General features: G+C 42.8%; 1 protein-coding gene across 1 annotated transcript; it reads left to right on the forward strand.

Annotated features, from left to right (window-relative positions):
- Window positions 1-7,681: 7,681 nt before the first annotated feature.
- LOC140569253 (ADP/ATP translocase 3) lies at window positions 7,682-12,686 on the forward strand. The gene is made up of 4 exons (XM_072692529.1): window positions 7,682-7,907; window positions 9,608-10,094; window positions 11,174-11,314; window positions 12,137-12,686. Exons 1-4 carry the CDS (start codon window positions 7,797-7,799, stop codon window positions 12,292-12,294), a joined length of 897 nt encoding a protein of 298 aa, XP_072548630.1. The 5' UTR covers window positions 7,682-7,796; the 3' UTR covers window positions 12,295-12,686.
- Window positions 12,687-14,929: the final 2,243 nt, after the last annotated feature.

Here is a 14,929-nt window from a genome sequence, read left to right on the forward strand (position 1 = left end):
AAGGGCAGCAGGCATATTCATGCTCAAGGACCAAATGTATTTGTGATATCTGATGGAAAGTGGAAAGTAAAGAATTAGTTCAAATACGGTGAGATTATCCTGTATTTCTGACCTTTCGTGTCATTAGAGGTTAGCTGAAGAAACAATTACGACCTTTAAAAAAAAAACAAATATATATATATATATATATATATATATATATTTATTTTTTTTTTTTTTTTAAATTTGTATAGGTCCTAATATATATATTGCGATATGTCATCACAATATTCCACACTATAAAAGGAGCACAGTACCGTGGTAATTCAGTTAAATGGTCAGGAGGTGAAGGGAAGTGCTTGTTCGCTCCATTGTAGAGAAAGACAGTGGTGGTGAGTGGTACCAGGGAGCCTCGAAAAGCTCCCTCACAGATAGTTCTTCCTCCTAATGGTTATGAAGACACTGCCTGATGCCCGAGACACTTTTCTACCAAAAGTAGGCTAAAAACATGTCCTTAAAAACATTCACGGTGGAGGGATACATGCAGGGCGCTGTGCGGTAAATAATAGTCCCCGAAGTCAATGTACCTTTACCACATTTGCTGTTTTTCTACCAGCTCAGCCACTCAGAAGACACCTGTAGGTTCTCTGGTGGGTTTGGATAGTAAATGGAAGGGCGATATTTGTGTTGTAGTCATGGCGACAATGCCTAGTTCCACCATGCACCTGGTTGACCAGCGCTGCACAGAACAGTTGGTAGGTTTCTCTACAGTGAGCTGTTTCAGATGGACGGGTTCAGGCTGCTCTGCTCACCTCTGTCCACTTCTGGCCTTGACTTTTGGCCTGGGTTTTCCCACTGTGGCCAATGATACTCTGGTTCCTTATGAACTCCATTACAGGCCTGAGGTCATGGTCAGTTGGTCGTACAGTGGCATGCAAAGGTTTCTGGTCAAGATGTGCGTTACTGTGAATTGGAAATTTGGAGATCTTTGGAGAACTGATCTCCATAAGGCATAAAGTTAAAGAATGACGTTCTGCTGCTAAACATTAGAGCCTGAAAGCACTGAAAAATCGGAGTCTGAGGAGACTAGGAGAAGATAGCAGGAAGCCGTTTGATGCCGTTTGATGTTATTAAGAAATGGTAGAAGGGTGGAGGTCAAGCTGAGGTCTGGTGTTGAGATATTTACTGATCATCACTGAGAATTTTTTATCTGGATAAAGCGTCGCTAATTAACTTTATTTATTAAATGTGATTCACATAATAGCTCATATTAACTTCAACGATATAATATTGTCGTTGCTATGCTGGCATATAAAGCTGATCCCAACAGGTAAATCTAGCTATCATGCACTCGCTATTCGCTATCGAGCTAACCTTGTGCAAGATCAGCAGATAATCTGGATCCAAATAAAATAATAAAGCAATAAAAAATAAACAACCACTATATAAAACTCACAGTGAAGGGGGTGGGGGCAACTCAGCTGGTTAACCAGTAGCATGCTAGCTAATAATACAGTCCAAGGGACATCAGCCTGACTGGTTAACTAGTAGCATGATAGCTAATACAGCCAAGGTGGGTGGACCAGCTCAGCTGGGTAATCAGTAGCATGCTAGCTACATCGGCTGGCTAATGTATTGGGTCCTAAATGGTCCTTCTGTAAGAGGACATCAGAGGGGACAGGATGTCTCATGACAAACCTTTCAGGAAGATGTTGTTTTGGACTTTCAGGAAGATTGAGCAGGCTCTGGAGCGGTGGTGCACTGTTCTACTGTGCAGCGACTCCTGCACTAATATGAGCTGTTCTTCTGATCTTAACTGCCCGTACCTACACTGCCCCCGCAGGTCAGGCAGAGTGCCAACACCCAGGGTCGTAACAGAGACCTTTCCCTCCATCAAACGTTTTCAAAACAACTAAATCTAAACAAGCCCTAAACCATTCTGAGAACAGGCCCTGTGGACTGATGAAGACGACATCGAACTGATCAGATGCTTTCATGAAAAGAACACCTCTCCAACTGTTAAGCACGAGGGTGGATCCATCATGCTCTGGGTTTGTGTTGCAGCCAGTGGCAGAGAGAGCAGCAGCTAGAGGGAAGAATAGATTTAGTTCAATACCAGCAAATTCTGGACGCATAGCTCAAAGGGGAGGAGTTTCTACAGCAGATTATCGATCCTGAACACACCTTAAACCCCACAATGCACCTCAGAAAGACCAAGCTGAAGGTTTTCCATGGCCTTGTCCTAAACATTGTCGAACATCTGTGGATAGACCTCAAAAGAGCAGAGCAGCAAGACGAGCTTAGAACCTCACAGAACCTTACAGAACCTCACAGAACCTCACAGAACCTTACAGAAGTATATTCAATATTCCCAGCCACATAGTAACCACCTTAAATACCGCAGCAACCATCTTGCAACACCATCACAACCACCTGAGATACTGTCTCAACCACTTAGCAACCTAGCAACCTAGCAGCTACCTGGTATAGCAACTATCTATATCAACAGCACAGGGACAAACTGAGAAACCCTAGCAACCATCTCTCAAGATTCCAAAAGACAAGAAGCCTTTTGGAAAGTAAGTCATGTTTTACTCAGTTAACTATTTACAGTCACAGATACACTATCTAAAAAAAAAAGTATTTGGACACCTGCTCATTTAGCCTTTCTTCTGAAATCAGGGGTATTAAGAAGAGTTGATGCTGCTTTTGTTGGAGCAACTGTTTCTACATGTCCAGGGAAGAAGACTCTAGATTTTGGAGGAGCATTGCTGTGAGGATTTGATTGCATCCAGCAACAAGAGCGTTAGTGAGGTCTGGATGTTGGATGAATGATCACCACCACCCCACCTCATCATCCCCAACTCATCCTAAAAGTACTGGATGGAGCTCCATCACCACCATCATTCCAGAGAACACAGCTCTTCCACTGCTCCTCAATGCTGGGGGTTTTTATAAATACCCCTCTAGCCCACACCTGGCATTATTAGGCAGCATAGTGCCAATAGGTTCATGATGTTGATCTGCTCCAGAGAGTCCTATTCTATTGGCAGTACTTCTTCTGTACAGGGACTAGACAAGCTGTGTGTGTGTGTGTGCATTTGCCCTACACCTGTATCAGCAACTGTTGCAACTTAAAGTAGCTGAATGCATTCATTAGAAGGGGTGTCCACAAACTTTTGGACATACAGTATAAATTGTACAAAATACAGAGTCGATGACTGGTTTTACTGCTGTTCCCAGGCTTCAATGGAGGCTTTCGGTCAGTTTTGCAGTGACCACAGGCCTCAGCCATGGCTGTTCAGAGGACACCTGACAAAAGCCCTTGTACTGAACTCTATTCTTGGCTGACTTTACGCCTCAGCGTCAGCTGAGAATGTCCACTCAGCTGCTTCTTCAGGACTATATATATAAATATATACTCGGCCTGGCAGGACACTGAATGAACACGGGTCATGGATTATCCAGTCATGTGACGGATGTGGTCTTTAACTTTTCACACAGTGATCTACTCTCTATTCTGTTCGGCTCTCGCGTTCATATCTGACCTAAGATATGAGTCCTAAAGAGGCTAGACTCTAGTACAAGTACAGCTTAAGGTAAACCTCGGCCTGGGAGGCGTGTAATTGGAGGTCTCTGAAGCAGAGAAATATTGACCTTACTGAAGTAGCTAATAAAATATATATAATAAAATAATAAAACTAATAAAAGTTACTTTTATTTTGATGGGAATAGGCCCAGGATATCTGATATTCCGTTCTGACAAGCCGAGGTCATTAGGTTGGTTTAGTTTAATGAAGGAAAAAAGGTCAGAACTTGCTCCAATTGCTCTAAAATTAAGAATTTTGGTATTTCTGAATATCTAACATTACTTTTATAACTTTTTTCACAATTAAATTGCTATTTTCTGCAGTTTTGTTAGAGATCTGCAGTGTTTTGTGACCAAAACACTGAATTTAATGATAGATTAGGTGTTAAAACTGGCTTTTTTGGCCAATTTAACATTTCATTTATGTACATGAATATGCTTATGTATATAAAACTTCATAATCCAGAGATAAAGCTGCTAACAGTTGCATTAAAACATACACTTTGTAGGTTGCTGTTGTTTGTATTGATGCTTAGTTTTACTGGAAGAGGCCCTAATGAGAAGTTGCCCATTCAAAACCAGGTCCGATACCCTCGTGTTTTATCATATTTCCCATTCCATTGATAATTTTCTAGGAAGTGTTTGCTCTGCTGAGCTGAGAGGTGGCTTTGTTGAGTGTATGCACTTCCCAGTAACGCACATAGTAAACTAATTGTCCTGTACTGAAACTCCAGCAATGTAATAACTCACTATTTTGGGTCCGTCATGTACACTCTGTTCACTCCCTGTAGCACAGTGTTCTGTGAATCAGGGGGCGGGCCAGTGTATTAATAGAACTCTGACAATTCCTGCGTCTGACGGGGAGGCAGACCTGTCAGGATGGGGATAATTATGTATAACATTATTATAATATACATATATATGATTATTAAATGAACATTGGTCTGGCCATGGTGATCTTCTTCACCCCTCACTCACTTCAACCATCAAGATCAGACCAGACGAAACGTCTGAGGTTTAAATAAGATACTGAGACTCCTCCAGAAGAATCCTCTCCAACCATGTTCTGATCATCTGCAGCTGAGAAAGGGTTCCCATCTTAATAAGACAGTCCAGCGTCTAAAGAACAGACAGGCCAATCACATAAAGACATTTGAGCAGCTGAAGAACAGTTGAGCCAATCACAGCTCTTAAAGAACAGACCGGCCAATAAGGCATTCCAGCTTCTAAAGAACAGATGGGCCAATGACAATATGTTATTTTAGCTCTTCTAAATAACAGACCGGCCAATCACAATAAGGCATTTCCTACTTCTAAAGAACAGACGGACCAATCGCAATAAGGCATTTGAGCAGCTGAAAACAGTTGAGCCAATTACAGCTCTTAAAGAACCTGACCTGCCTATCACAATAAAGACATTAGAGCAGATAAAGAAGAGATGAACCAATGAAATCTCTGAAAGAGCAGACTGGCCAATCACAGTTAGACATTCCAGCTTCTAAAAAACAGACGGGCCAATGACAATACGTTATTTTAGCTCTTCTAAAGAACAGACCGGCCAATCACAATAAGGCATTTCCTACTTCTAAAGAACAGACGGACCAATCGCAATAAGGCATTTGAGCAGCTGAAAACAGTTGAGCCAATCACAGCTTTTAAAGAACAGACGGGCCAATGACAATACGTTATTTTAGCTCTTCTAAAGAACAGATGGACCAATCACAATAAGGCATTTGAGCAGATGAAAAACAGTTGAACCAATCACAGCGCTTAAATAACAGACGGGCCAATCACAATAAGGCATTTCCTACTTCTAAAGAACAGACGGACCAATCACAATAAGGCATTTCCTACTTCTAAAGAACAGACGGACCAATCACAATAAGGCATTTCGTACTTCTAAAGAACAGACGGACCAATCACAATAAGGCATTTCCTACTTCTAAAGAACAGACGGACCAATCACAATAAGGCATTTCCTATCTCTAAAGAACAGACGGACCAATCACAGTAAGGCATTTTCTATCTCTAAAGACCAATCACAATAAGACATTCCAGCCTCTACAGAACAGACGGACCAATCACAATAAGACATTCCAGCCTCTAAAGAACAGACGGACCAATCACAATAAGACATTTCCTACTTCTAAAGAACAGACGGACCAATCACAATAAGGCATTTCGTACTTCTAAAGAACAGACGGACCAATCACAATAAGGCATTTCCTACTTCTAAAGAACAGACGGACCAATCACAATAAGGCATTTCCTATCTCTAAAGAACAGACGGACCAATCACAGTAAGGCATTTTCTATCTCTAAAGACCAATCACAATAAGACATTCCAGCCTTTAAAGAACAGACGGACCAATCACAATAAGACATTCCAGCCTCTAAAGAACAGACGGACCAATCACAATAAGACATTCCAGCCTCTAAAGAACAGACGGACCAATCACAATAAGATATTCCAGCCTCTACAGAACAGACGGACCAATCACAATAAGGCATTCCAGCCTCTAAAGAACAGACGGACCAATCACAATAAGGCATTCCAGCCTCTAAAGAACAGACGGACCAATCACAATAAGGCATTCCAGCCTCTAAAGAACAGACGGACCAATCACAATAAGACATTCCAGCCTCTAAAGAACAGACGGACCAATCACAATAAGACATTCCAGCCTCTAAAGAACAGACGGACCAATCACAATAAGACATTCCAGCCTCTAAAGAACAGACGGACCAATCACAATAAGACATTCCAGCCTCTAAAGAACAGACGGACCAATCACAATAGGCATTCCAGCCTCTAAAGAACAGACGGACCAATCACAATAAGACATTCCAGCTTCTAAAGAACAGACGGACCAATCACAATAGGCATTCCAGCCTCTAAAGAACAGACGGACCAATCACAATAAGACATTCCAGCCTCTAAAGAACAGACGGACCAATCACAATAAGGCATTCCAGCCTCTAAAGAAAAAACGGACCAATCACAATAAGGCATTCCAGCCTCTAAAGAACAGACGGACCAATCACAATAAGACATTCCAGCCTCTAAAGAACAGACGGACCAATCACAATAGGCATTCCAGCCTCTAAAGAACAGACGGACCAATCACAATAAGACATTCCAGCCTCTAAAGAACAGACGGACCAATCACAATAAGGCATTCCAGCCTCTAAAGAAAAAACGGACCAATCACAATAAGGCATTCCAGCCTCTAAAGAACAGACGGACCAATCACAATAAGACATTCCAGCCTCTAAAGAACAGACGGACCAATCACAATAGGCATTCCAGCCTCTAAAGAAAAAACGGACCAATCACAATAAGGCATTCCAGCCTCTAAAGAACAGACGGACCAATCACAATAAGACATTCCAGCCTCTAAAGAACAGACGGACCAATCACAATAGGCATTCCAGCCTCTAAAGAACAGACGGACCAATCACAATAAGACATTCCAGCCTCTAAAGAACAGACGGACCAATCACAATGAAACATTCCAGCCTCTAAAGAACAGACGGACCAATCACAATAAGACATTCCAGCCTCTACAGAACAGACGGACCAATCACAATAAGGCATTCCAGCCTCTAAAGAACAGACGGACCAATCACAATGAAACATTCCAGCCTCTAAAGAACAGACGGACCAATCACAATAAGGCATTCCAGCCTCTAAAGAACAGACGGACCAATCACAATAAGACATTCCAGCCTCTAAAGAACAGACGGACCAATCACAATAGGCATTCCAGCCTCTAAAGAACAGACGGACCAATCACAATAGGCATTCCAGCCTCTAAAGAACAGACGGACCAATCACAATAAGACATTTCAGCCTCTAAAGAACAGACGGACCAATCACAATAAGACATTCCAGCCTCTAAAGAACAGACGGACCAATCACAATAAGACATTCCAGCCTCTAAAGAACAGACGGACCAATCACAATAAGACATTCCAGCCTCTAAAGAACAGACGGACCAATCACAATAAGACATTTCAGCCTCTAAAGAACAGACGGACCAATCACAATAGGCACGCTGAGATCCCGTTGTGTCTCGCGAGCTGCGCGCCTGCACCGTCCTGAGCGTCTATAAAATCGGCCATTTCGACCGAGCGGCCGAACAGCAGCTAGCGGAGGGGCAGCGCAGCGCAGGCCGGACTCGCGAACATCAGCATCGGGGGAGCAGAACTAAGCAGCCGCCGCACCATGAGTGAGACCGCCATCTCGTTCGCCAAGGACTTCTTGGCCGGAGGAATCGCCGCCGCAATCTCCAAGACAGCTGTTGCTCCCATCGAGAGAGTGAAGCTGCTCCTTCAGGTAACCGAGCGGCGAGCATCCGCCGGGTCTGCCGCGGTGGGAAGGGCAGTCTGGCTGGGGTCTGCCTGCGGGCTGAGCCCGGTGCTTCCACAGCGTTAGTGTCATCATCATCATTATTATTATTAACAACAATAAGAGCACGTATTTAATAATATTATATAGTTATAATCGCTTGACACGATTCTTACGTCAACTTTTAACATTTATAGAGGTTCATTATATTTTTATTTATTTATATATATTACTTATCAAACTATTTATACAGTAAATATGTAAATATGCAGTATACAGAGCTGAAGTGCACAATTTTATTATTTTGACTGCAAAAGGCTGCAGAATTTAATATAATGTAGCTTAAATTAATTACTGTATGAATGGAGATCAATACAGAAACCCTAGAACTGCCTAAAATAGCAGCTAAAACCTCCCTAAATCAGGTGTTCTCATTTTTACCCCCCTTTATATTCTATTTTAGCTAGTTTTCAGTGGAGTGACCTGCTGGAGCTTAACCATGCCCTCCAGCGTTAGCCCTGTGTGGCTAAGCTAGTCATTGAGGTGACATTGGGGCTCTGTCCACTGGCCTGGTGATCAGATGCCCCCTCTAAACACCCCAGACTCCCAGTATATGCAGATGTCGACCCAGTTTGGCTGTGGGTGACCGGTGTGCGCACGGTTTTCTCACTGGGAGTAGATGACTGGGGAGGGGAAGGAGCTGGGTGGGTTATGTAATGCAGCTCCCATCTTGGTATGCAAAGGTTGTACATCTTGTCCCCTGCAGGAGAAGCGCGCTTCGCTGGCCGTGGGAAGCTGAGACAGGCTCTTAAGGTAGATTATACCTCGTTTAAAGGTGGTTTGCAGCCAAGGTCGCGACAAGGGGACACCTCTGCTAGGCCGGGCCTGGATAAGGCTAGCTGTAGAGGGTGAGGAGCAAGGTGAAGTGGGGCTGTGGGTCGTTGGAGAGAGGTACTGGTAGGTCCACAAGGTCACAAGAAGTAGAGGTGGACGCAGAATTATCATCATTTTGGCTTTTCTGAGCTTATCCGGGACACAGAACTTGTCCCCTTTTATATATAAATATTTATAAATGTATATAAGACACTTGGCTTTGAATGGTGGAGGATCCATATACCAAAATGATCGCTGTTGTCTTTCTACAAGACCACCTTCTGATCTCTCTGTTGAGCTACAGCTGAATATCATGATTGGCAAAATATCATATATGGCCATATAGCCAAGCCTGAGGTTGGGTGACCTTAAAATGTGGTTAAGTTTAAGGTTAATTTCGGTTTTCTTAATCGTTGATTGATTTTAGGGATGCACTGGTATAAGGGAGTCCTGGGTTGTTTATAGAGGTCAATACATAATCAATAATGAAGCAAATTGGACCAAATCGAAGTGAATCACAATGCAGTGGCTCTAAATATAAACATTGGTTCAGTAGGATCACGTACAGAGTGGGAAAAAACAAGAGAAAAGTAGAATATATGAAGTAAAAGTTGGGCTTTAGCGTCGCTGTCTAATCGTATTGGCTACAAGCTAATACAGCGGCCCCAGACTACTACTCCAGTAGCTATACCTGTATAACTGTTGTATCCAGAATCGCCTAAGTATTGTATTGTATTGATATATAAACAATCAGCTATCTCCGAATATCGATAAATTCTATAAGATCGAATTTCATCTCGTTTGACGTCCCGCAGGTCCAGCATGCCAGCAAGCAGATCACAGTCGACAAGCAGTACAAAGGCATCATGGACTGCGTGGTCCGCATCCCCAAGGAGCAGGGCTTCCTGTCCTTCTGGAGAGGTAACCTGGCCAACGTGATCAGGTACTTCCCCACCCAGGCCCTCAACTTCGCCTTCAAGGACAAGTACAAGAAGGTGTTCCTGGACGGCGTCGACAAGCACACGCAGTTCTGGAGGTACTTCGCCGGTAACTTGGCGTCTGGCGGTGCTGCCGGAGCCACCTCCCTCTGCTTCGTCTACCCCCTCGACTTCGCCAGAACCCGTCTGGCCGCTGATGTGGGCAAAGCCGGCCAGGAGAGAGAGTTCACCGGTCTCGGGAACTGCTTGGTGAAGATTTTCAGGTCGGATGGTCTGAAGGGACTCTACCAGGGCTTCAACGTGTCCGTGCAGGGCATCATCATCTACAGAGCGGCCTACTTTGGCATCTACGACACCGCTAAAGGTGAGTTCAGCGCGGGTTCGTCGGGGGCCGCGCTTCGGCGACTTTTTATCCTTCCTGCTGATCCTATTACCCTGCTCCTGTAGGAAGTCTGTAGGGTCTTAGGTGGGTGGGGATCACTGCAGGTGAGGTGAAGGAAGTGGCTTGGACTTGGGAAGCTAATTATTTCACCTTGGCTTTACTGAGGTCAGTCCTAGCTCAGTCCTGCTGACGTGTATAAAGGGGCTGGGTCCTCCGGTCTGAGCTGGAAGTGAGCGTTACACCTTAAATGAATGATAGAGATGTGATTATCTGTACTTTTAAAGAAATTACTTTATTAAATTTATGAAATTCTTCATGTAGACTCTACATGAACACTTTTTCAAAGGGCACTGTTATGATTTCTGCTGATTAAACATTTTTATTTTTTTAATATACTATACATTTTATTCAAAGTATAATTTAATTTACTTCACTTTAATTTCATAAATTAAAAAAATATAGAAGTGTTAACATGCATTAACTGTTTCAGATGTGTGAGTAGGGTTGGGATATATAGTAAAGTTGATTATATTTATTTTTATTATCTTTATTATTATTAAAACCCTATTTAAAGACATTGTCAGGCTACATGACATTTATTGCAATATTGATGGACACCAACATCAGTGAACATCAGGTTCTTAAACCCCTGTTCAAATACCATCCCATCTTTGGTACACTGAATTTTCTCCAATTAAACAGGGCTAATTACACCTGGTAATGAACTGGCCAGTTGATCAGTGTTCTTTAAGCAATGCCATTATCCACAGTATGCTCAGATTGAGTATATTGTGTGTGTCCCTTCCAAAATTGATCACAATACCATTAAATATTTCTGTATATTGCCCACCTCTAGGTGTAAAGATGGGTCAATGGTTTATTTTATATATATATATATATATATATATATATATATATATATATATATATATATATATATATATATATATATATATATACATTTATAAAAAAATATATATTTTATATATATTGTTCATGCCCTCTAATGCACATCAGTCTTTTGACCAGTTGTCTCATTAACGTCTCTGTAATTTTCACAGGCATGCTGCCTGACCCCAAGAACACCCACATCGTTGTGAGCTGGATGATCGCTCAGACTGTGACCGCTGTTGCTGGTCTCACATCCTACCCCTTCGACACAGTCAGACGTCGTATGATGATGCAGTCTGGCCGCAAAGGAGGTAAAACTTTGCAAACACTCCCTTAATTAGCAAAAACTAGTTTACTCTGCTGTAGACCGCCTGCAGATCTAAAACCCATGAACTTGCTCGTCCAGTCAGATTAGCAGATTTTCAGACTAGCTTCCAGCATCTCGGAACCTTGGAAGCAAACCAGATTTGTGTTGCCGCCATGCAAAAACCTTATCCTCATTTTTACATTTCTCAATCATGTGAATCTGGCAGTATCCATGTTAGCATGATGCATGGACCAATAGAAAAGCTCTCTACCCCTCTCCTGTAAAGTTGCTGTTTAAGATGCAAGCTTTTTGCGTCAGCATTTATTTATTTATTTATTTTCCCCCAACTGTTCCTTTTAATACTAGTCTAGGTTAATGAGCTATATCCTGACCGGCTGCCTTGCATTGTACCTCACTACAAAATCCTACATAATACAACCCTTTAGGTGTGTACAGGTGCAGCTGAAGGTCTCTAGGCTAAATCAGTAGCTGTATGTTACTGAATTGAATTGGCATCAATCAGTTTATTCAAAACATGATTTTGAATATTTTATAAATCATAAATGGACAGTTGGGGAGGTCCGAAGATTCAACCATGTCAAATTCAGATTGTATCTTTGTATCTGTAAGTTTAACGGGTTTATTAGGGTTCGGCCGGAGTACTGAAATCCCCCCAGCGGTGCTGAAAATGAGGCGTCCAAATTTAAATAAATGTACAAATTAAAATTCTATCAAATGTTTAATCAATATTTGGTGCAGAAAAGTATCCAGGTGAGCCGCTGCTACACCGCAATGACTTACTAACGTCCTGCTGTTGTGTTTACAGCCGACATCATGTACACCGGCACCATTGACTGCTGGAGGAAGATTGCGCGGGATGAGGGCGGCAAGGCCTTCTTCAAGGGCGCCTGGTCCAACGTTCTCCGAGGCATGGGCGGAGCCTTCGTGCTAGTCCTGTACGACGAACTGAAGAAAGTTATCTAAGCGACCCACCCGTTTCTTTCTCCCTCCTTTTCTTTTCATTTCTTTTTTTAACAACCTTCACCTTCAATCAAAAGAGAAAAATGGAGAAAAGCTGAAGTTGTTAAAACCTGTAACATAATGTATTATTATATAATAATTATTATTATTATTATTATTATTATTTGGCTGGACTCTTCTGCCTTATTCGTGGGGCCCAAACTAGTAGCACCCTACTGGTTCTAATGGAGAGATGGTATATATTTAAACGGTGTGCGCGAGCGATTCTCTTCTGAGTGTCCCCACCTCTCATCACGGTCATTCCTGTTCAAGAACCCAGAACGAGCTCCACCTGTTCTGCCGTTGGTCTGTTTTTAACCACGACTTGAATAAATTCAACCTACTGAACAACCCTACACACACCTTGTGACCTGAAAAGATTTATTATTATTTAATTTTTTTTTTCCTTCTGGGAGCAATGGGCCTCCTTCTCCAACCATTCCCTAGGAGAAATCTACCATTATACGAGCATCCTGAGTACGACCTAGACTTTCTGTTCGGACATGTTAAAGAACTCTTATCAGGTGGTGCGGAAGGTGGAGAATGAGGCCCGGTGTGTTGGTGTTTTTAAGGGGAATTTAACTAATCTTTCAACAAGTCGCCAAAGTCGTGCAGTAGAGTTTCTTTACAAGAGAAAGGAGTTGCTCTCAAGAATCGTGGTAGCTCTGATTTCTGCATTATTGGTGATTTTGGAAGGAGCTGGGGGTCCGAATAGCCCCAGTTCATTGGGCTGTTGATCTGGGCCTATATTCCTGTTCAGAATGGACGTTTTCCCTCAAAAGGTCTTGCATGCATGTTCTGCAGTGGCGCTCAGTGGACCTGCAGGGGTGGCTGAGGGGTGAGGTGGCAAATGAGGGAAGAAGGAAAATTAGTATTTTAATAAATGTCAGATTTTTCCCAAATGCAAGTACGTTTTAATTATTCTGGTTTATGGGTTTTATGCGCTTTGAGGATGGGGGTTAAGGCGAGCTATCGGATAATTAGGGAGATGTTTGGATAAACGTATAAAAGTTGCCAGTGCATTTCCAGCCCTTTCGTTTTTCTCCAGGACTGCCAGATATTAGAAAGAGCATGGTTATATATTCTGAGATTTTCAGAGATTAAGAGGTCAAGAAGTCCTCTGCCTAATCCAAAATTGGTGTAAATGAACAGTTTTTGGAGGATAGAACCTAGATATGTCCTGGGAAATGATCTTTGCAAATTTTATAAATATCCAAGTGGCCATCCATGACCTTGCACGGCCTGCGATGTGAGACTTGCACGTTCACAGATTGTATATCTACGATATATCGTGCAGCCCTAATCTTAACTTTGTTTAAAGGCTCCTGATAATTTGGTCCCCAGCTCATTTCAGCATCTCTTGATCTGTAATCTAGGATGATCTTGCTAATTTGGTGGAATTCCCCTTTAATTTTGTTTATGGAAATGAGATGTTGGCTTGAAGATGGAGTTATGTAATAACTAATAGTTAGGGAGAAGGACCACGCCCAAACTCCTCCTCCTTTATTACTACTTCATGTGGCGAAAGTTCGCACCTCACCACCGCCCCTGCTCCTCCTGATGGTCCAGTTATGCTCAACCTCTGCCTGTACTGGCTTCGGGTCCCATCAGCTCAAAGCCCCCCAGAACTCCAGCCCAAATTTCTCAGGTCCTCTTTTCTTTTCTTAGCTGAGCAGGCGTGGTCTGCACTTTGAAAATTACGTGTCCTCCCAGAACTTGCTGTGTCCATCAAATGTTCAGAACCTTCAGAGAACCTTGCAGAAATGTGACTGGGTGGTTGTGGTCATTTGTCCCATATATATTTGGTTTATCCAGTCGACTGTTAGCTTATGAATAAAAACATTAAAATTAGCCTAATATTCAGAGGGCCGTGTCTGTTGGTTCTTCTGGAACTCTGAGGCAACTTCCTAAAGTAGTCTGGGACTGAAGGGCTATGGGACTCTTGTGCTAGCTCTCCGTTTAAAGTCTTGGCTTAAATGACTGACTTGGGCAATTACCCAAGTATACCAGTGTACATTAGCACCACTTACTGGTGAAGCAGGAAAAATGGCCAAGCTCAGACGCTTCGACTGTGATGTTCTAGATAGACAACTGGGTCAGAACATCTCCAAAACATCCATCAGATCTTTTGGGGTGTTCCTGGTGTGCAGCAGTCAGCACCAAGCAAAAGTGCTCCAAGGAAGGACAACCGGTGAACCGGCCACAGGGTCATGGCTAAAGCTTCTGAAGGCCCACCCACCTGCCTCACAACTAACAGGACTTAAAGGATCTGCTGCTAACGTCAGAAGGTGTCAAGATACCACAGGATGCCCTCAGAGGTCTTGTGGAGTGCATGCCTGGAATGGTCAGAGAGCCAGTTGTGGCAGTGCAAGGGGGCCTGCTCAGTGTATTAAGGCAGGTGGTTCTAATGTTGTGGCTGATTTTTTTATTTTTTTAATTTTTTTAATTTTCTAGAAATTCTGATAATTTGATGGAATTCCCCTTTAGCTGTTGAACCCAGTTGGTTCCCAAGCACCTTGAATCAGGAAGGGCTTATCTGTGAGCTCATTAGCTGGATCTGGTGTGTTGGGAGCACTGCGTTCTCCAGGACCTGGGTGTG

This window comes from Salminus brasiliensis, chromosome 1, assembly GCF_030463535.1.
Source record: "Salminus brasiliensis chromosome 1, fSalBra1.hap2, whole genome shotgun sequence".
NCBI classification, from domain to species: domain Eukaryota; kingdom Metazoa; phylum Chordata; class Actinopteri; order Characiformes; family Bryconidae; genus Salminus; species Salminus brasiliensis.